At 38.5% G+C, this 23,422-nt stretch overlaps 2 protein-coding genes across 2 annotated transcripts in view; one reads left to right on the top strand and one right to left on the bottom strand.

Annotated features, from left to right (window-relative positions):
* The window catches only part of LOC109938403 (brefeldin A-inhibited guanine nucleotide-exchange protein 1-like), a 37,998-nt gene extending 15,185 nt beyond the window's left edge, over positions 1-22,813 (bottom strand). Inside the window, exons 1-13 of the mRNA XM_020536808.2 lie at positions 22,745-22,813; positions 19,256-19,406; positions 17,294-17,393; positions 13,744-13,784; positions 13,481-13,650; positions 11,924-12,075; positions 11,281-11,453; positions 8,341-8,501; positions 7,857-7,987; positions 5,515-5,644; positions 5,165-5,300; positions 4,460-4,598; positions 1,245-1,317 (exon numbers count right to left, since the gene is read on the bottom strand). Coding sequence (XP_020392397.2) covers positions 1,245-1,317; positions 4,460-4,598; positions 5,165-5,300; positions 5,515-5,644; positions 7,857-7,987; positions 8,341-8,501; positions 11,281-11,453; positions 11,924-12,075; positions 13,481-13,650; positions 13,744-13,784; positions 17,294-17,393; positions 19,256-19,406; positions 22,745-22,813 — 1,626 coding nt within the window. The remainder of the gene's footprint in view (positions 1-1,244; positions 1,318-4,459; positions 4,599-5,164; positions 5,301-5,514; positions 5,645-7,856; positions 7,988-8,340; positions 8,502-11,280; positions 11,454-11,923; positions 12,076-13,480; positions 13,651-13,743; positions 13,785-17,293; positions 17,394-19,255; positions 19,407-22,744) is intronic.
* A 522-nt stretch (positions 22,814-23,335) lies between these two features.
* LOC109938402 (centrosome and spindle pole associated protein 1-like) overlaps positions 23,336-23,422 on the top strand; it is a 12,157-nt gene continuing 12,070 nt past the window's right edge. Inside the window, exon 1 of the mRNA XM_048595685.1 lies at positions 23,336-23,394. Coding sequence (XP_048451642.1) covers positions 23,336-23,394 — 59 coding nt within the window. The remainder of the gene's footprint in view (positions 23,395-23,422) is intronic.

Here is a 23,422-nt window from a genome sequence, read left to right as displayed (position 1 = left end):
GAGGGACAAATTCTTTTACACAGTGGTACACATCTGGAATGCACTGCCAGGGGTATTGGTGGAGCCGTTAGATAGAGGAATATGTACCATGGACAGGCAGAAGAGATTAGTTTAATTTGGCATCATTTTCGGCACAATACAGTGGGCCAAGGGGCCTGTTCCTGTGCTGTACTGTTCTTTTTCTTACATTACTATCAAAACACCCAAGATAGTTTTGAAGAGACAAAAAACTGCAGATGCTGGAATCCAAGGTAGTCAAACAGGAGGCTGGAAGAACACAGCAAACCGGGCAGCATCTGGAGGAAAGGAGAAGTCAATGTTTCGGGTATAACCCTTATTGAGGACTGGATGTGGGGGTAGGGGGAGCTGCAGATAAAGAGGTGGGGACAGTGGAGGTGGAATGGTGGCGATACATGGACACTGGTACTAGGTACGACCTGGTTGGTCGATGGGAGGGATGAATCTGGTTGGTGGTTGAAAGGGAGGGTCAGAAGGTGGAATGGAAGGGAAGAGAGGCTGGAAGAGGAGCCGGGTGGGATGGTTGGGAACGTTATTGAAATTGGAAAACTCAATGTTGAGTCCTCCAGGCTGTAGGGTGCCCAGGCAGAAGACAAGATGTTGTTCTTCTTCAAACTTGTGTTCCGAATCGCTGCGACACTGCAGGAGGCTGAGGACGGATATGTCGGACGAGGAGTGGGGTGAGGAGTTGAAATAGGCGGTTAGGTTGGCTGTTACAGGCCAGGCGAAGATGCTCAGTGAAACAGTCACCTAGTACACATTTTGGTCTCACCGATGTAGAGAAGACCTCATCGGTAGCACCGGATGCAATAGACTAGGTTGGGGGAGATGCAGGTGAAGCTTTGTCTCACTTGGCTGAAGAGGTCACAGCAGTATGGCAGTGAGAACAGGACTCACTGAGTTCACATCTCAGGGAGGCAGAGAACTTCTTCAAAGTGGGCATCCTTTGAAGAGACTTTGCAGTGATATAAACTTGGTTAGAGACAAAAGAAACTGCAGATGCTGGAATCCAAGGTAGACAAACAGGAGGCTGGAAGAACACAGCAAGCCAGGCAGCATCTGGAAGAAAGCAGAAGGCAACATTTCGGGTGTTACCTTTCTTCAGGTCAGATGTGGGGGTAGGGGGAGCTGCAGCCCATGTCAATATTTTAAAAATCGGTTATCAGCAACGTTCTCTTTCCAAGTTCAAACCAGTATGTTAAGTAAGGAAATAATGAAATGCATACCAACTGTTTTTCTCCAGCATCAGCATGTAAAGAAGAATCACTTTCAGCCTGAGAGGGTCGCCATGATAATAATCTAAAATACATAAATTATTGAAAATGTATTCTGTAGCACTTGAAAAATAAATTTTAAACAATGCTCCCACGACAGAAATAGACTCCGTTAATTTAGCTCACGTACAATATGAACTGGCATTTTAGCATTATTTATTCAAGTTTATATTATATCATTTAAATCTAAAATTCAGAATTTAGACAAAATCTGAATCATGAAATACAGGAATTTTCACAATTGTGTCACAATATTTCTAAGGCCAATGTTGTTGCCTATACAAATGTTGTCATTCCTGCAAAATTCCAAATCAAAGTGAAATGCAAATTGATCTTCTATCATTTAATGTGTCTACTAAATTCAATGAATGATATGATCAAACTGGAAATTATGTGACTATTAGCCAAAATGTCATATCTATCAGGTGATGCATTATTGGCAAATAGTAACTTTTAACAGCATGAAATGTCCTATTTGAGATAGGATGTAGTAATAGTTCAATGGGTAAATGAACTAGCCGGTGTGACACTAAGCTGTACAAACAAGGAAGGCCCTATCTCCTAATACTAGATGTACTGAGTTATCCAGATAAACTGCCTAGATGGCAATGTAGGCACTAGCTTTAACGTTGACAGACTTGAAAAGGAGGAAACAACACAAAATGAAGTTTTGCAAATATATTTTAAAGCTTTATTTGAAGAGTATTAGCCTCATGCATGTAAGCCTTACTCTATCAGATTAATTTTCTCCCTCACTTTACCCATCCTCTTAGGGAGGTCAACCTTCTCCAACACCAACAAGAATTTCCACACTTGGCAGAATAAACTGGGTGGAAACTATCAACATATGATCAGAGAAGAGGAAATCAACCTGGATCCAAACATGCCATGAAACTGTATTAATATTCCAATGTATTACACATTTAGGATTCATAAGCTTTGCCCAATTCAGTTTGCAAAATGTGGATTAAATCAGGAAATACATTGAAAATTTTGCAAATTTGCTTAAGGTCAAATTACAACTGTGTAAAACTTCACAGCCTGCTTCTACCAACCATTAAGCTCAGGTGACTATATTGCAAGCGGCACGCATCAAATCCAATTGGCACCTTCAACGGGGTTGGGGTTGCACCATTTCACCAAAGTAAAATCTTTTTGGTAGTAGAGAACTTTAATATTACTGAAACAGACATACTGTCAAAGCTTCTTGCTTTCATTTATGACAGATGCAAGAATCCTCCATTTCAAAGGGAGCAACAACTTAAACTGCACAAGAGGAGTGTTGACTGCACCCTCAACTCTGATTGGTTGAGGTGCTGCCAGAGAGAATGATCTTGGAAAACATTGCCCTCATGCTTTTGTTTAGCTAGAGAAAAAAGTCACAATGCTTGGACATGTTCCTTTATCCTGTGCAGGATAGCTCTCTGCATTTATGTGTTTATCTAGCAAGTTAAATGAACCACATCGAGAGCCTGACCAATGATCTTGATTTGGTTTTTAGGGTAATTCTCATCACACTCAGAATTGCTCAGCAAGTGTTATTTGTTTGTGGAATCACATTTAATGTTGCACATTATACTGGAGTTTGTTCTGAGTTTTGCCAACAGGGGCTGGTTGAGTGCAGTTTGTACTCTACTGAATATAAATTATCCTTTCAATTGTTTACAAGTTGATAGGACATACAGCCTGCCGAACTACTATCACAATGAAATTCATATATGACATTCCAATGAGGATCTGATCTACAGATCAAAGCAATATTAGGTTCAATCCCCACCCTGGCTGAGTAATTTGATTTTAGCTAGTTGGGGATAATTGTTTTATAATTGATCTGAAAACATCTGGGTTAGGTACAGGAAAACTGGCTCATGATTTCCATACAAAAAGTGTAGGAAGTGTAAAAGTTCATTCCAAGGTACACTGATAGCAACATTGAGTTTGGTTGAGAAGCAACCATGATTGCATAAAGCGCTAACTCTAACTGCTCACATCAAGGGTGAACAGCTACAGGCTCCAGGAATGAGGAACTTGGGTTATGAGAGCAGAGTGAATAAGTTGGGACTGTTCCCCTTGGAGAGGGCTCAGGAGAAATTTGATAAAGGTTTTTAAAATCATGAATGAGCTAGATAGAATAGAGGGGTAGAAGCTGTTCCCACTTGTAAAAGGAAACAGAACTAATGTTTTGACAGTGACCGTTCTTCAGGGTCAGTGGATTTGAAACATTAAGTCTGCTTTCTCTTCATAGATGCAGCCAGACTTGATGAGTTTCTCCAGAAATTTTTGTTTTTGTTTGTTTCAGATCTCTAGCATCCATAGTTCATTGTTTTATTGTAGAAGAATAAGAGAGCATAGACTTCAAACAATGTGCAAAAAAAAAAAGCAGGACACTGGCACTAGGTAATGATGCCGATTTGAAGAGTCAGCGCAGGCACAATGGGCCAAATGGCCTACTTGTTTGTGCACCATAACAATTCTGTGATCTTAAATCACAGAATCCCTACAGTGCAAAAACAGGCCATTTATCTATCAAGTCTGCACTGATCCTCCGAACAGCATCCCACTCAGACCCACCCCGACGTTATTCCTGCAACCCCACGTTTCCCATGGCTAATCCACCTAGCCTGCATATCCCTAGACACTATGGGCAATTTAACATGGCCAATCCACCTAACCTGCACATCTTTGGACTGTGGGAGGAAATGCACACAGGCATGGTGCAAACTCCACACAGTCACCCAAGGCTGGAATTGAAGATGGGTCCCTGGTGCTTTGAGACAGCAGTAAGCACTGAGCTGCCCCTAAGAACATTACCTGGGTCTCTGCATTTACAGTCCAATGACAATACTACTAGGCTATAACATCCACATTAACTAGCTAATGGGAACAATATATATCCATGACATTGACTTATTCAGAAGTGGAAAAGGGAGGAAATTGCACAGGAACAGTGAAATCTGTAAAACCCAACATTTAAAGGTTTCAGACACTTGAGACTGTACTAGTACATTTTCTTTTACTAAAATATCATAGGAACCTAATATTGTATTGGAACCTTTAAGTAGTGGTACTTTACAAAATGCGTTATTAATTTTTAAAGTTTTGCTATAAAATTTATCACATAAATTGCTTTGTGAAAAAAAAATTAAAGGATTTTTTTTCCATCTTACGCATGAGGAATTGTAGTCTTGAAGATGTCCAACATACAGTTGCAAGTTTTGTCCCAAGTTTCTGGCAAAAACTTTTCCCCATTGAGAATGACAACATTCTCCAGACAATTAGTACCAGATCGAGCCAGCTGTTCATTATCTGAGGAAAAAAAATTATTAATAGCATTATTAATAAAAGACTTCTCAGCAATTTAATAATACAGCTGAGTTTTAAGGCAATTTGAGTACCTCTACAAAAAAGCACAGGAAACAGGAAGTTTCATATTGATTCATTGCAAAGCAATGTTAGGTACTGACTCTGAATTAACATTACTGTTTTAGCTTTGGTCCAAGTGATAACATTTTGAACTGAAAACATAGTTGCTGTGTAAATTCAGGCTTCAACCCAAGAATTTATTTTCCTACAGGCTGGATGGTCACCTGCAAAATTTCACCAACTGCATGACCATCTTAATCAGCCAGAATGAAGTGAAGCAAACTGAGGGACAGAAAGTGCGTGTGGGTAGTAAGTAGCTTGTCTAACTAAGGACTGGGAATTGGCGCAGACTTGGTGGGCCGAAAGGCCTGTTCCTGTGCTGTGCTGTATTGCAGTGTATTATATAAAATCTTAACATATATTTGTTCATTTAAAACAAAATCTTAGCAGGTAAGGTAGCAAAAACTGCACTGCTTGTACTTGTTAAAACATTTCTCTGTTAACCTTACCTTGCTGTACACACCAATATAACTGTGCAAATATATCATCCAAGAGGATGTCATTGAGTACTTCAAAGTACTGCGTGAATACGTCACAAATAGCATAAAGTGCATGGTTACAAGTGGTGGTCATCCACTCAGCTTTCTGAAAAATAAAAATATTCTGATGTTAATATTGTAACCCAAACTTCAAACAGTCACCCACAACTATAATATCTCACTGTTCTTGTTGCATTGTACCTGCCTATTAATGGTTATCCCTATAGATCACCATTGTAAAATGAATATATTTAATCATCTGATCTAATATCTTGTGCAGCTCAGTTTCATTACACTCAAGAGTAACTGCAACTCCTTACCTCAGTCTGCTGTTCTGGAAGTTTCATATTGTCAAAGATCCTGAAAACTATCCTGAAGAGATCCTGCCACCAGTGCTTCTCAAAAGTATGACCATAAGTTTTCATTATTTCAAACATCACAGTTAATCCCCTGCAGCAGGATAAAACAACAGGTTGCATCATGCCAATCCTGAACATTTCTCAGCAATATCCTTCTATCTGTGTAGAGACCTTAACTAGAGAGCGAACATCATATATGACAATAAAATTAGTTGTACATCCCATATGTCATATGCCAGAGCAATGTAGCAGAACCTACAAAAAAGCTACAATACTGGTGGTGCTAATAGCCATTGGCTTATTGTTTAATAGCCTCGGATCGCCACCCTTCCAAATTAAACAACCTCCCTGTCCAATTTGAGTATTTTGTAAAGACTAGACTGTTAATTGTTCTTTTAATCCATTCATATGATATGGCTGGGCCAGTCTTCATTACCGCAGTAAACTGGGTGTGAGTGCCAGATCACACAATGGAGGGTAATCTTCAATGTGAAGATGGGAGTTCGTCTCCACAAATACTGTGCAGTGGTCACTATTACCAGTATTTTTGTGGACAGATGCCACTGTAGAAGGCAGACTGGGGAAGATGAGGTCATATACATTCTACCCTCTTGTTTGTCAGCAAACCAGCCTAGCACCTATGACCTTTAGAAATCAATCAGCTCAAGCAGTAATAGTGACGCGCAGTCATTCTTGATGAGAGACACTGAAATCCCTCTCAGTACATTCTCAGTGCTTCCTCCAAGTAGTGTTTCAACATGGGGGTGCAGTGACAGGGTGGATGGTGAAGAGGGTGAGGGTACACGGAGGTAATCAACAGGAGGTTTCCTCACCCAAGCTTTTTTTTTCCCAATGGCATGAGACCTCATGGGGTCCAGAGACAAGCTGTGAATGCCCAGGGCAATTCACTCTTTCTAGTATGTGAGATAGCTCTCAAACTTTGGCTCTAGTCTCCAGTTATCTTTAAGAAAGACTTTGTAGGAATGACGGGGCTGAGTTTGTCATTTCCAGCGCCAAGGTTGATTCAAGTGAAACGCCCAGTTTCATTTGTTTTTTTTTTGAGGCTTTCAAGAAATTAATACAACTGAATGACTTGCTGGGGGCAGTTAAGCACATTGCTATGGGTCTGGAGGCACATGTAGACCAGAGCAGGTAAGGGCAGCAGTTTTTCTTCCCTAATGGACACAGATTAACTAGAATTTTGTTTTAATAACAATCAACAATCGTTTCATGGTTATTGTTAAGCTTTAAATGCCAGATTTTTATTGAGTCCAAATTTCACCATCATACGGTGGTGAGATTTGAGCTCAAGTCCCCAGAACATTACCTAGATCTCTGGATTACTTGTCCAGAGATAATACCGCTGCGATGTTTCCGCCCCTTCAAAATAGTGCCAGCGGATCATGGTATAATATCAGGTCTACATTTAATATTTAACCAAATCCCAAACAAACATTATCGTAAATAAAAGTATTTATTATGTACTGAATACTTTTCATTAGGTATCTTTTAAAACGGATTCAAAATGAACATTAAGCTATACATTTACTGACAGCTTAAATAGGTCACAATGCTGCTGAACAAATAAGCCTGAGTACTAAATTTGACCTTAATTTTCCAAAACCTATGTAATTGATCTGTACTTAAAAAGATATCAAACCCCTCCCTTGTAGAGGTGGCAGCAACCCCAGTAAAAACATGCTGCACTCATTAAAACTGGCAGCCCAGTTTTTGTTTAAACAAAGTCTATGTGGACAGTATCCACACTGAATCTGGAAGGTGCACAAGACCAACAATTTCAGGAAGCAACAGCACATCCCACCAGCACAACTACGAAAGCAGCTTCAGTTCACTAATGTTCAGATTAGGTTTGTGAGATTCCAATTCTGCATTACATGGTCTCCCATACCTCAGCTGAACAAGAATAGTTCTGAGGCAGGACAACAAAACATTCTGAAACAGAGAAAAGGCCCAACTTTTCAAATACTGGTATAATTCAAAACCATTTTTGGTTAACATTACTTCTGCTGTTTGATTTTTATTCTTTGTAATAATATGATTTAAAATGGTAATCAATATAGATAATTGAAGTCAAGGGGAAAGTTAAAATTGATAAAAATACACAAAGCAGTTTACAAGCGAGGTATACAATAAATAAAAATTCACAATAAAACATTTAAATAGCTATACCATATATAAAACATTGAAATGAAAAATATATGCTGCCTATCGACTTTATTATTTCATTGCACACAGCATTGTTGAAAATACTGCTTCATTACTCAGAGAAGACAGATTCTTACCGAGTTCTTACATCTAATTTGCATCTGTTAATTATGCATGACAACTCGAACAGAATTGGAAACCATCCTCTCACCCATACTCTATCTTCAGCAGCTACATTCATATCATCACTGGTGTATTCTTTGAATGCCTGTAATATATTTTGAAATTAAAATAACTTTACTTGTGAAAACACCAATCCTGAACAGTGTTTGGGAAACTTTGCGCTCCAAACACAATGAAAAATGGTAATGTGAAAGAATATCTTTTCATCGATACTATTCTATTCCCACTTCCCTCTCCAAACTAGTCCTGAAATCCACACCATCTTCCTCAGATAGGATCTAATAAAAAAGATGCAATAACTACTGCCAACTCACTGATGCAATGTTGAACATTTTCACACGATTAGCTACATCATATTGCAATTTTCAATAGATTATGTTTCAACATTTCCACCAGAAATATATAAATAATCTAAATATATAGTAACCAATGTTTCACCTGTGGTCTCTCTGAAACATATTTTGCACAATGACGAATGAGGCGGATTGCTTCCATACTTGTATCAGGAAAAGCAGCATTGCAGGCAAATTCTGACAAACATTTCACTGCATCTTGAAAGGAATCTATTGTTGCTGGAAAATACTTTGCAAATACATTCACTGTGAAAATAATTTCAAAATATAAAATTTGTAAAGATGAAGTATACTAAAACTCATTATTAACTGAATTTTGAATTAACAAGTGATTTTTGATTGGAAACCCACGTTATGATCTAAACAGTCAATATCGACTAAAGCTTAATCATTGTGAATTAAAAGTTTGATTACACTTGCAAAGAAAACAGCAGGGTTTGTTCTGAGGATCAGAAGTAACATTGTTTCTGTTGATATATTCAGCTTGTATAAACTTTTCTTAATCTTCAAAATATATCAACTAATTCATCTGCACAACATAAAATGTCATATTGGCTATCACCCTCCATTCACAGAAGGGCATTAATTGCCAGTCTCCTTTGATTCTAATCATCAAACATGAAATGCAAATTAACAACTAGCTCTGCAAAACAATCTGCAGGCATGCTTTCATTGTATTAGCTATACAATGTTATATCAAACAACTATGCACATTTGAAAATATAAGCTTTCTTGCAAGACAGTGCTTCAGCATCACACGTCTTAACATATTCTTTATCTCCATACTGGTTGCACTTGGGCCATTTAACTTCTGCTTTACAGATATTTTTCCATTTCATATTTGTCCATCACTTTGTTAGCTATTATATCAGCCAAATCAATTCACTTGCGCACTACCTTTATTATCTGGGCTGTTGAGATGCACTTCACTAGTCCAAGTTTGAATTTCAAAGTCAAGAGAACTACCTCAGAAGGCAGTTAACTAACTGAGGCCCTTAGAATACTATAACATTGATGCTCAAGATATAACTTCTACCCCATAAATATCTGCTGTAACCTGTTTCCTTGCGATCTACTTGAACTTTGAACAGTTGTATTCTTAAGCAGGAATTGAGTTGAGTAAAATCTGAGTTTTATTTAAAGTTTTGCTTAACTTCTCATTAAACCTGATTTATGGTTGGACTTTATGATACACAGCTGAAGCCTACATTGTTTATTACTTGGAGAAGACTACAGTGATAACCCATCCTATTTGTAGTATATTCTTCATTGGTACTATCCTGTAGCCTTCTGAGTTTACTTTGTGAATGAGGTCAAATTTTAAATCCCGTTTACTAATTGTCTGTTACTATCCCAGATCAAATTTGCTTTAAGACAAGATTCCTAAAGCTTTATTAACAATTAAACTATAATTCTTAGATTAAACATTTCATTTAATGGCGTTTCATAATGGCACATGACAATGAATTTCAAATTTTACATTTCAAAAGATGAGAATTTCCATTTCAACAAGAAAGAAAAATCCGACTGCATAGAGTTCAATCTGATTGCCGACCTCAGGCAAAGCATGGAGTTAAAAGACACGGCATATTTAGATCGGGGCACACAGATATATGCAAGAGCCTAAGATCCTATTTTCAAGTACATATTCCATCCTTGTACAATACTTTAACCAAAACCTAGAACAATTTGTAAAGTACAGAAATGGACATGATTGTAACGCTAGGGTTTTGTAGCAAAGATGAGAAATGAAAGCAACTTGCAGCAGGGGAAATTACAATGTGACAAGTTACATATGTGGGCACAGGGATTTGGAAAGGTATGAAATCAACACAAGCTAATAATTATATTGGGTTATATAGATATATACTGCAAGCAATTTTTTCCTAACTGGATCTTTTATTTATAAAATAGGCAATTGTATCTTTTGTTCTTTCATGGAACTTGGGTAGCAGTGGCAAGCCCAGCATCTGCTGCTCATCTCCAACTGTACTGGCATACTAGGGGGGCAGCAGTTTCAAGTCAATCACATTACTGCGGATCTGGAGTCACAAGTATGCAATATTGGACAAGGATAGCAGATTTCATAAAATACGTGACAGAACTAGAATAGCGATTGGTGATATTTGAAATGGTCATGATTATCAGCCTTACGTTCTCGACTGATTAATTGAGTTTAAACTCCACTAGGTGCAGTGGAGGGATCTGAACCTATGCCTCCAGAACATTAGCGTGGTCCTTTAAATTATTAGTCTACTGACATGACCACTACATCACCAATTCCCAAAATATGGCAATGACAATTGGAGATTCTCATGAGTTAAGATACTAAAAGACGAGATGAAGAGAAGCAATGAGTTCAAAGGTGAAGAATTGGATTATTTAAATTGGTTCAATACTGCTGATAACAATTAAATGTATTTGTATTTCTTATCTTTATTGAATATTAAATTACCAAGAATTACTGATGAAAAATCAAAAACTATCACGTCATACAAGTAATTTTATATTCTATCATGAATTTATTGTCGAAGTCAGATTTTCATTATGAGATTAATATTTGCATCAACTCTCTGCATTGCTATGCCCTCGATGTCAAGAACAAGTTGCACAGCTGTAACAGGTATCAGCAGTATGCAGTAAATGAGGGATACACGTCAAGAGTGAGGTTGTACTCTGACTGGTCAAACTGGGATCAATGCGATGTGCATCAAGGTCTAGATCTCTCAGATAAAAGTGACTTCATTCACCCAACATAAACTTTCCATGATACTTTGTTTTCATGGAAAGGGCATAGAAAATTACTTAGCTGTTAGACAAGGTACAAGACTGTGAGAGGTAAACAACAAGTCTTTAAGTAAGATGGTTCTCCTTTGTATACAGCAGTTCAAAAAAGGTATGCACTCTTGTCCATTTTAAATTTTAACTTTAGATTGAGGGGTCAGTATTTATTTTAAAAAATCATGGTTAAATGAATCACACTTTCAAAATTTCATACACTGAATTATACTGAAAATATACTCACTGACAATGTGTCCCGTGGTTTGAAATGCTAGTTCTACTATACTTTCATCTTGATCGGAGGCTGCCAGGTGAAAGACAGAGAAAATATTCTTCCACCCAGAACGAATATTGCCAGCCTGTGAGTTAACCATCTGAGCTATACACCGAACCACCATATCTCGGATTGTTGGTGATCTTCACGTTTAAAGAAAAAGTTTTTTAAGAATACAAATGAATGCACTTAACATAAGTAGCTGTAGAGTCAACAGGCATATGGTGAATATACATTCTTATATAAATTGCTTGAACTGTAAATTATTTAAACTAACCTGAACATCTACCCTACTTTTACGAAACATGATTTCCAAGTACATAATCTAAAATACCTTTGCTGAAAATTACAGAAGGTGGACACAATTTTTGTATACAAATATCATAAGAAAAATGCCATCCTCAACAATTTACCTTGCTTGTTAAATTATTTAGAAATTATACTAATTATACAGCAAATAAAAATACGTAACACTGGACTTTTCAAACATGAGACATTTTTATTACTGCTTATCTTTTACAATAGTTCCTATAGAATTTCTGGATGAAATTGAAATTTGACTACAGAAAGGAAACTTTTTTTTAAAGAAGATCTTGTTTGCTTGTAAATTTACCTGTTCTTTTTCATTATGTGTTCAAATGGTCTCAAGAAATCCTTCTGAAACCTGAAGTTAGCAAGTTCTCCTTTCTCTAAGAATTTCATTGATAACTGCCTCAGAGAGTCTACTGCAAAAATGGCAACATCTTCATTGGGATTACAGCCAACCTAATAACAGATGGGCAATACAAAATTCATAACACTATAAAAAAAATCTACTTTAATCAAAGTCTATTGAGTGGTTTGATTTTATCAACTAAATATTATAAACCCATATGAGAAAATTAAATATGTTGAACAAAATAAATTTGCATTTCAGTAATGACATGGAATATTTCAATCTGATTAGAGAGTCTATTGTGATACTGCAAACAAACTCAATTGAAGGTTAAACGATGAAGGTAATGGACCAGGGTAGAGGAGAACTGTTCTCTAGAGGGTAGATTAGGATGTATGGCAAAACTACAGCAGTAGGGAAAAGGGTAAAAAATTCTGGGGCTAAAGTTAGGTGGTGGCGATGATGATAAGTTGGCTTACTATAAATAGAAAATCAGAAAGCTACTGAACATGGGGATTTGGGAGTCCTTGTCCATGAATTGCAAAAAGCCAGCATTTAAAAGCAGTGGGTAATAGGAAAACAAACGGAATGGTAGCCTTTATTTCAAAGGGAATGGAGTACAAGAGTACAGAAGCCTTGCTAAGACCACACAAGCCATTAGTCAGATCACAGCTAGAATATTATGAACAGTTGTAGGCCTAAAATTGATGTTATTCTTTCAGTTGTGAATCTGTGGGATTCACTACCTCAGACTGCGGTGAATGCCAGGACATTGAGTAAATTTAAGGAGATAGACGAATTTTTAAATAGTAATGGGTTTAAGGGTGAAGGAGAACAGGATGTAAAGAGGAACGAGGCCAAAATGAGATCAGCCGTGATCGTATTAAATGGTGGAGCAGGCTCGAGGGGTTGAAATGCCTACACCTGCTCCTAGCTCTTCTCTTCTTTTATAATTGCAAGCTCAATTTTCTCTTTAAAAATTACTGGCCTCAATGGGGGACATAACAGAAAAAATTATGTTACGAAAGACCACAGACAAGAGAGTGTGAGATCAGGTGACAAAAAGGTCAAAAGCACTGAGGAACAAAAAACTTAAAATAAAATTCAATTTTCAATATTGGTTACTTTAGTTAAAATAAGTGCTGATACCTAAAAAATCTTAAAATTAAATATCAAGTATTATGAGGGAATAGGAGGTTAATCTGGGACAAGGAATGTAAGACACATTAAGCATTCAAAGCTCCCCCTCAATACCATTTATAAATGTGAAGAGTACAAGACCAGCTGTAGCTTTTCTGAGTGTATAAACACTGGTGTACAAAAATCTATACATAATAAACATGACCATGCCCAAATATAATTTAAAATATGAATATTTTGCATCAACACTTGAGCTTAGAAACCACAAGTACTAAATAATTATGTAAACATCCTAAAACATTTCTTCATTTGGATAAGTAAATAAGCAGACCTAAAATAAGCTCATGATCGATCAAATTACTTTCAGGAAATTACCTTATTGAAATGGTCTCCAATGACCTCCCATATTCTGGACCATTGTAGCCTTATTCGCCCCATGTTGTAATAAGATATCTCAACTATCTTCTGTAGACTGAACATTCGTGGATGTGTTGGTGAGGCTAACTCATCCATGGAAACAGCACAAAGCCAGCGTACAAAATCAACTGCAAATCAAAAATAACTACAATTTGTTATCTAATGTGCCAGTAGAGTAAACTAACACGTAAATATTAAAAATATTGATAGTCAGCACATACCAATAGCATTTCCATCAAGTCTTGTAGATCCTGTGAAAATTCTAGAATGCAAAAGGTAGATTTTTCATTTTGAACATTACACATGAAATACACACATGGCTCTCAATCACGTGCATCATAGGTCATCAAATACTGGAAAAAGGACACAGCAGGCAAAATTTACTATGGTGTTAACTGACTTCAATTAACCTAATATTGGCTGAGGAAGTATATAGGAAAAGAAGTGGATGATTTCCTTAAACTCATACAAGAGAACTTTCTTGATTACAGAAATTCAGCAGGTTTGGCAGCACCTGTGGGAAGAAAAATAGAGTTAATGTTTCGTGTCTGGTGATTATTCGTGCCAAAGAGTCACCAGATTCGAAATGTTAACTCTGCTTTCTTGCAGACCTGTTGAGTTTCTCCAGCAATTTTTGTTTTTGTTTCAAATTTCCAGCAGCTGCAGTTCTTTGTTTTGTTTTATTTTAACCTTCTTGATTAGTATGTTTCCAACTCAAAAACGATGAAGACAGAAATAAAAACAAAGTTTTGGAAAAACTGAGTGCTGCAGCATCTGTACAAGGAATGAGGAGAGACTGTAGAAAATAGATGGTACAATCTTATAGGGAATGCAAGGACAGAGATGTCAGAGAATGTCTGCATACAAATCTTTGAAAACAGCAAGACAAATTGCAAAACCTATTAATAGGTATTAAGGGCCCTTGACTTGATAAATAGAGTTACTAAGCAAATAAAGGAAGAGATGCAAAACCTTTATAAAACACTGAACAAAAATAGAAGGTACTGGAAAAGCTCCACAGGTCTGGCAGCATCTGTGAAGAAAAATCAGAGTTAACGTTTCGGGTCCAGTGACCCTTCCTCAGAACTCTTATCAAAAATTGGCTGACTGTATTGTGTTCTGTGACTAATTGTGAATGTCAAACATTAAGGATGACAATAAACTTAGATATGGCAAAAAGGTGGCTTACTACAATGCTACTAGGTATGAACAGCTCACTGACTGAAGAGATGAGAGAAATTGGGGCTGCTCTTGCACAGGGAAGGTAATGTGACCAATATCATGAAGAATTATGACAGAACAAAAAACAGGAAAAACTGTCTCCAGTGGTAGAGGGTTGGTAACCAGTGGACAGAGAATTAAAATAAAAGAATCAGCAGTGAAATGAAAACATTAAAATGTGGCAAGTAGGAGCAGCAATAGGCTATTTAGCCCTTTGAGTTTGCCCCACCTTTCAATGAGGCCATGGTTGATTTCCTCCATCTTAACCATGTTACTGCACTATTCCCATTTTCACTAATGGTTTTAATATGTAGAAGTCTATTGATGTTATCTTGCTCCAAGGCAGAGTCTCCAGAGTAATTGTTTTTTAAACGTTCAGCAACTTGATTGCACTACCGCATAATAGTGGAATCAGATTCAATAATAACTCAGAAAAGAAAACTGGCTTATTATGTGAAATAGGGAAAACTGCAGGCATTTGACAGAATTGTGGGACGATGAAGTTACTAGGTACATCTTTCAAAAAGCTAGCACCCACAACAGGTAGAATGGCTACCTTCTGTTCTGTACCATTCTTTTACTTGTTCATTCACACAATAAGAGTTCATTGCTATCTTTATTTGCCCTCGAGAAGATAGCAGTCTAGTGTCTTCTTGAATCACAGCAATCCATGATGTACAAGGATGGCCACAGTGCTGTTAGGGAGTGTGCTCCAGGATTTTGACTTCCAAACAGTAAAGGAAGAGTGATATAGCTCCAAGTCAGGATGGTATGTAGTTTGGAGGAGAACTTGCAGATAGTACTCTTCCCATGTATCTGCTGGCCTTGTCCTTCCAGGTGGTACAGGTCACAGGTTTGAAAGGTGCTGTCTAATTAGTCATGGTGAGTTTTACAACAAACCTTGCAGATGGTACATACTGCTGTCATTGTACATCTGTGGTGATCAGAATGCAAATTGTAAGAGTTGAAAAGGTGCCAATTAAGCAGATTGCTTTCTCCTGGATGGTGTTGAGCTTAAGTGTTGTTGGAGCTGCAGTCATCCAGGCAAGTGGGGAATAATCCATCACACTGGTGACTTGAGTCTTGCAGACGATGGACAGGCTTTGGGGAGTCAGGAGGTGAGTTACTTGCTGCAGCAGTCCCAGCTTCTCATCTGCATTTACATGGTTGGTCCTGTTCAGTTTCTGCCCATTATTAATTACCAGGTTGTTGAGAGTAGGGATTTAGCAATGGCAATGCCATTGAATGTCAAAGGTTGATAGTTGGATTCTCTCTTGTTGGAGATGGTCATTACCTGGCAGTCATGTGGCATCAATGTCACTTGCCACTTATCAACCCTGCAGTGACGTCTTGTGGCTGAGACGATTCCAACAACTAAAACCATCTTTTGTGGTCATTATAATTCAAACCAGCAGAGAGTTTTGTCATCAATTCCCATTGACTATACTTTTGCTAGGAGTCCTTGATGCCACATCCTGTCAAATCTGCCTTGATATCTTCCCTATTTCCCCTCTTAAATTCAGCACTTTTGACTATATTTGAGCCAAGGCTGTAATGAGATCAGGTATTCAGTCGTCTAAAAGAACACAAATGTCATTTGGTAGCACTGTCAATAACAGTTTCAACCCTTTGCAGATGACAGAGTAAATGTACCAGGCAGTAATTGGCCAGGTTGGAGTTATTTTGCTTTTTGTGGACAAGACAAACTGGAGTAATTTTTCACATCAGCTTGGATAAGGACACAGCTAGTTCTGGAACAGATGTCTTCAGTACAAATACTAGAACATTGTCTTCAATTTTTTTCTTGATATCACTAGGAATAAACTGAATTGATTGAAGGCTGGTATCTTTGATGATGGGGACCTCAGGAGGAGGCTGAGATGGACCGTCCACTTGGTACTTCTGACTGAAGATATTTGCAAATGTTTCTGCATTGTCTTTTACACTGACTTCCTGGGCCCTGTCAGTGAGGATGAGAATATTAGTAAGCACCCTCCTCGAGTGTTTTGTTTAGCTGTTCAGCACCACGCATGACTGGATGAGACAGACCTCAGAACTTCGAGCTGATTTATTAGTTGAGGGATCACCCTAGCTATTGCATTCCTCCTCTTCTGTTTGGAACACAAGTAATCCTGTGCTGTAGCTTTGCCACGTTGATGCCGAAATTTACATTGTTACCATCAATACATCCTAAACCTCAACAGACCAAGATCTGTAAATCCATCTCAAAATAGCTTGCTACTCTTATCACCCTTGTCTTTCAAGATGCTCCTTGAAATCTGCCTCTTTGACCAAGTTTTTGGTCATCTGTCCTAATATGCTGCAGCTTAGTGAAATTCTGTTTGATAGCATCCTAACGAAGTACGTTGTGATGTTTTATTATGTTAAAAATGCAACATAAATTAATTATAATTAAATTATTTTTTGCTAAGGACAGGGTACTCCTACAATAAAGCAACATGAAATTGTAAATGAAAGTCAAAGCAGAAGTCGGACAAAGTAAACCAAAAAGAACCACAAAATGGACATTTGAAATAAAATTGGTCTTACCTGTCAACTGCAACAACAACACTCTGAGAGCTCGTCTCACCAATAGACTCCTGGATACTGGCTATTTGCTTTCGGTCCACAGTCCCACCGACAAGAGTGCCTGAGTAGGCATTGAAACAAACACTACTGGATTAATTTTTTCAGTGTTTTTATTTGCTCTAGTGCAAATTTTTACATTGTAACACAAGACGCAATCTGTATGTGTAAACAATTCTAGACAGAAGAAGCAATTATGGAGAATTGCAAAAAACAATATAATTAAAATAAAAATGTTAAATTTAAGAATTAATAGCCAGAATGGAAATTTTTAAATGCCTCAATTTGGGTTTCTCAGATCAAATCTAAAGAGAATGAGGCAAGTCCAGATTAAATGTTTTAATGGCAACAGGACATAACTAAACATGCAAAAATGTATGTTCTCTGCTGCAGATTCTCTATACATGTTAAATAGTTTCTACTGCAAAATTTAAAGCAACTGAATGATTATAGAATCATAGAACCATACGGCATGGAAACAGACTCTTCAGTCCAACTCCTCTGCCAACCAGACATCCTAAGTAAATCTGGTCCAATTTGCCAGCATTTGACCAATAACCCCTAAACACTTCCTATTCATATACTCATCCAGATGCCTTTTAAGTGTTGGAATTACACCAGTCTCCACCCATTTCCTCTGGCAGCTCATTTCATACATGCACCACCCTCTGCGTGAAAAAGTTGATCCTTGGATCCCTTTTAAATCTTTCCCCTCTCATCCTAAACCTATGCCCTCTAATTTTGGACTTCCCTACCCTAGGAAAAGAACCTTGACTATTCACCCTATCCATGCCCCTCATGATTTTATAAACTTCTAAGGTCACCCCTCAGCCTCCGACGGTCCAGGGAAAATAGCCCCAGCCTATTTCAGCTTCTTTTTATAGTTCAAATCCTCTAAACCTAGCAACATTCTTGTAAAGCTTTTCTGAACCCTTTCAAGTTTCACAACATCTTTCCCACAGCTGGGAGACCAGACGTGAACACAGCATTTCAAAAGTAGCCTAACCAATGTCCTGTTTAGGTGCAACATGACCTCCCAACTCCTATACTTAATGCACTGACCAAAAAAGGCAAGCATACCAAATGCCTTCTTCACTATCCTGTCTACCTGCGACTCTACTTTCAAGGAACTATGCAGCTGCTCTCCAAGGCCTCTTTGTTTGGCAACACTCCTCAGGATCTTATCATTAAGTCTACACATCCTGCCCTGATTTGCCTTACTAAGATGCAGCACCTCACATTTGTGTAAATTAAACTCCATCTGGCAGCACTTTTATCTGACTTTAGGGTGGCCTGAACGCTTAAGAAAATGCTGCACAAATGCAAGCCTTTCTTTCACGCCACGTTATTGAACCATTCCTCCAATTCAGTTCCTTTTCCACTTCCAGTCTGATATTTGGTTTGTCAGAAAGCATACTGATGGAATGAACTGGAAACCTCTTTTATGATTTCTAGTATCAAATGACACATCTCACTGTTTATAGGAAAACTAAGTGAAGACATGAATGTTGAGGGCCAAGACAAAATGAAGAGAGCAGGGATAAGATTTTGGTGCCTGGGGATTTATTCCAGAAGGGGCTGCATATGAAAATAAATGAGAACTTGGAATGTTAGACCAGTGATGGACAACCACTAAAAACGCAAAGGGTTGCATTACATACGTTGTTTCAGTGTGCTGAATTTGATAGGCAAAGGACCCACCATAATCCATGTTCCCAAGAACCTGCACAGATGCTGGGCCATATGGAAGCCTTTAAGTCTTGCTCCATGTTAAATACGGTGATCGCAGGCAAGTACACAGAGTTAAAGTTGTTGAGCATTGAAAAAGCTGGCTTCACACAGCAGTAACATTTTAAAGGAAACATCGAGACTTGGCCATGGTGCAAATTTACTCCAAGCATAAACTGACGAAGAAAATCAACTTACCCAGGCCCAAACTTAAAAATTCATCAGCTGTTTGGTCTCTGGATCCAGAAACTGATCCTTCCCGACCTCGAACTGTTCCAGAAATATAACGTGCTTTTACTCCAGTCCCTATTAACTGGGCCAGTTCCAGCTGACTGATGCATTTTAAGATCTATGAACATTTACAGGTACAAGAAAGGACAAATTTACAAAATATTTCCAATACATGACAAAATTAGAACTAAAAGAAAACAAATTGAATTAAGGACATTGAAATGTTCCGAAATAATTTCTGAAGGTTTACACTGTCACACTTGAATAATTCACCTCAAAGTCAATTGACTTATACTGTTATAAAATACAGCTAACATGTTTATTAAATCATAGATCAAAGTAATTAATATTACACACATAAAAGATGATAGACTTTACATTAAGCAATCATGGCTAAAATGCCCTTGCTAAAATGAATGCCCTACACTGAAACTTACATGGTGAGAACTACAATTGAGGAATGTAGAAACTAAGCTAAAAGAAAAAATAACGATAATCCAATTCATGTTTTACAAGTGTCAAACTAATATCTTAGAACAGAAAAGATTACATCAGACAATAGGTCAATCATGAACTGTCAAAATCTATCTTCAGTTACCAATAATGTAAAAGTTTAAGGCACAGAACTATTAGAGCACAAGAGGCGCCCATTTGTCCCATCGTGTCAGCACTGACTCTCTGAACAAGCATTTCATTTGGTGCCAAACTCTAAGAAATCTCATACGATTTAAGGCAGAGGTTAGGATAGATTCTTAGCAAACAAGGTGAAAGGATATCGCGGGTAGACCAGAATGTAGATTTGAGATTATGATTAGATCAGCCATGATCTTATTAAATGGAAGAACATGCCTGAGAGGCCGAAATGCCTACTCCCGCTTCTTGCTGTATGTTCTACTTGACAACCAAGAGCAGTAGCATTGCTCTCCACTTTACAATTCAGGGCACTCCAAGGCACGTGCTATGTTCCCAGCTCCACGCACCTCCACAGGTCCCTCGCTATTTTCAGCCCTTCTCCACTGATCTCTTAGGACACCCTCAAAAATTCTCAATACTTAGCCCTTGATTCTCCAGGTTCCACTTTTTCTCTGGGAATTACATTCACTGCAGGTGCTATACTAAACAGCCCCAGTACTTAAAATCATAGAAATCATTGTAATCATACAATACAGAAAAGACCCTTCAGCTCATTGATCTTGCACCAACAAAACTACTTTAAATCTTATTCCCGTCTTCCAAGACTTGGCCCATACTATTGAATGTTATGACCTTTCAAGTAGAATGTAGGCATTCCGCACAACAGTTGCCAAGTCTGCATGGCACGGTGGCTCAGTGGTTAGCACTGCTGTCTCACAGTGCCAGGTACCTGGGTTCGATTCCAGCCTTAGATAGCTGTCTATGTGGAGTTTGCATATTCTCCCCGTGTCTGCATGGGTTTCCTCTGGGTGCTCCAGTTTCCTCCCACAGTCCAAAGATATGCAGGTTAGGTGGGGATTGGCCATGGTAAATTTTCTATAGTGTCCAGGGATGTGCAGGCTAGGTGAATTAGCCATGGGAAATGCAGGGCTGAGGTGGGTCTGTTTGGAGGGTTGGTGTGGATTTGATGGGCCTAATGGCCTGTTTGAATGCTGTAGGGTTTGTATGTTCTAAGCGCTCACCCAAGTATTTTTTACAAAGATGGGAAGTTTCCCACCTCAACTACTGTTTCAGGTAGTGCATTCAGATTCCCACCACCACTGGGTGAGAAGACGTTCCTCAATTTTCCTCTGAACCTCCTTTCTTTGACCTTAAAAATATGCTCTCTTGTTATTGATCCTTCAGCCACTGGAAACAGTTTCTTTCTATGCATCCTGCCCATGCCCCTCAATCTTAACCACTTTCAGGTCCTCCTCAGTCTTCTCTGCTCTGAAGAAAACAATCTGAGCTTATCCAGCCTCTCTTCATAGCTAAACTGCTTCATTTCAGGTAACATCCTGGTAAATCTCCTTCACACCCCCTCTAGTACAACCATATCTTTCCTATAGTTCGAAAACCAGGACTGCACACAGTATTCCAGCTGTGGCTTAACCAAAGTCCCATACAACTTCAATATAACCTCCTTGCTTTTATAACCTATCCTGTGGCTGATAAGTCAGGTGTCCTGTTTATACAGTTACAGAGATGTACAGCATGGAAACAGAACCTTCAGTCCAACCTATCCATGCCAACCAGATATCCTAAATTAATCTAGTCCCATTTGCCAGCATTTGGCCCATATCCCTCTAAACCCTTCCTATTCATATACTCATTCAGATGCCTTTTAAATCTTGTGTGGAGCTGGAAGAACACAGCAGGTCAGGCAGCATCAGAAGAACAGGAAAGTTGATGTTTCGAGTTTTTGAAAAAGGGTCCCGACTCGAAACATCAACCTTCCTGCTCCTCTGATGCTGCCCGACATGTGTTCCTCCAGCTCCACAACGTGTTATCTCTGACTCCAGCATCTGCAGTGCTTACCATCTCTGCCTTTTAAATGTTGTAATTGTACCAGCCTCCACCACTTCCTCTGGTAGCTTGTTCCATACATGCACCACCCTCTGCGTGAAAAAGTTGCCCTTTAGGTCCTTTTTAAAATTTTCCCCTCTCACATTAAACCTATGCCCTGTAGTTTTGGACTCCCCGGGGAAAAGACCTCTTCACCCTATCCAGCCCATTCAGCCTCTCCCTATAGCTCAAACCCTTCCTCCAACCCTGGGCAACATCCTTGTAAATCTTTTCCGAACCGTTTCAAGTTTCACAACATCCTTCCTATAGCAGGGACTGCCCTCTTGACTATCATATTAACCTCATATCCATCTTCATGGGTCTATTCACTTCCTAGTGCCTTGATATTCATTGAGTACTCCCTTGGCTCGTACCTTCTAAAGTGCATCACCTCACACTTATCAGTGTTAAATTGCATTTGTCCCTGATCTGCCTATCTGATCAATCTGTCTATGTCATCCTGTAACCTAAGACCTTCTTCTGCACTGTCAACCACCCAGCCAAACCGCATGTCATCTGCAAACTTATCATTCCTCCTACATTTTCTTCTGTATCTTTTATATACAGCACGAAGAATAAGGAACACCAACCTCCAGTCACATTAACAGCCTTCTTACATCACCTTCTGTTACAGAGCACTAAGCCAATTTTGGCTCCAACCTGCCAAGTTACCCTGGATCCTATGTGTTTTACCTTCTTCATCAGTCTCCTATGTGGAACCTTCTTAAGTGCTATAATTTATATGAAATTCACATCAACTGCACGACCCTTCTCTACACGCTTGGTCACCACCTCAAAAAGATTCGATCAGATTAGTTAGGCACGATCTCCCTCTGATAAAGCCACACTGACTAACCCCGATTAACTTTTCCTCTCTAAGTAGAGATTAATTCTCTCCTTCAGAATTTTCTCCAGTGGTTTCCCAGCACCGAGACTCACTGGTCTATAATTCCCTACATTATTCCTACCACCCTTTGCGTTTTTTGATCTTTCTTGTACTACAGTCATGTTCCCTTTGACCACTCCAGTTGAAATACCGTGAACAATTTTGGTCTTCTTATCTAAGAAAAGATAAACTGACAATGAAGACAGCCAAAAAGGAGATTCATTCGGCTGATCTTGGATATGGAAGGATTATTTTATGAGGAGAAATTAAATAAGTTGGGCCTATACTCATAGGTGTTTAGAACGGCAATCTAATTGAAACATACAAGATTCTTACAGGATTTGAAAGTATAGAATGGTTTATTCTCATTGTGGGAGAGTATAGGACCAGATGGCATAATATCAGAATGAAGGGTCATCTATTTAGGACAGAGACGTGGAGAAATTTCTTCTCTCAGAGAATAGAGAATCTATGGAATTCCTTACCCACTCAAGGCTGGCGAGGCTGGGTAGTACAGTTCATGCAAAGACTGAGATAGAATTTGAATCAGTAAGGGAATCAAGGATATTGGGAAGAGGCAGGAAAGGAGAGCTGAGGATTATCAAATCAGGCACGATCTAATTAGAGCAGACCTGATGAGCTAAATGGTCTACTTCTGCTCCTACTCCTTGTGGCCTGGTATTGATCAATTTGGCCGGCTATGGCAAGAAATCATATTTCGAAAGTCACAA

This window comes from Rhincodon typus, chromosome 4, assembly GCF_021869965.1.
Source record: "Rhincodon typus isolate 14 chromosome 4, sRhiTyp1.1, whole genome shotgun sequence".
Classification (NCBI taxonomy): domain Eukaryota; kingdom Metazoa; phylum Chordata; class Chondrichthyes; order Orectolobiformes; family Rhincodontidae; genus Rhincodon; species Rhincodon typus.
Note: the sequence above shows the minus strand (reverse complement) of the source record. Positions and strands in the feature narration are given on the sequence as shown.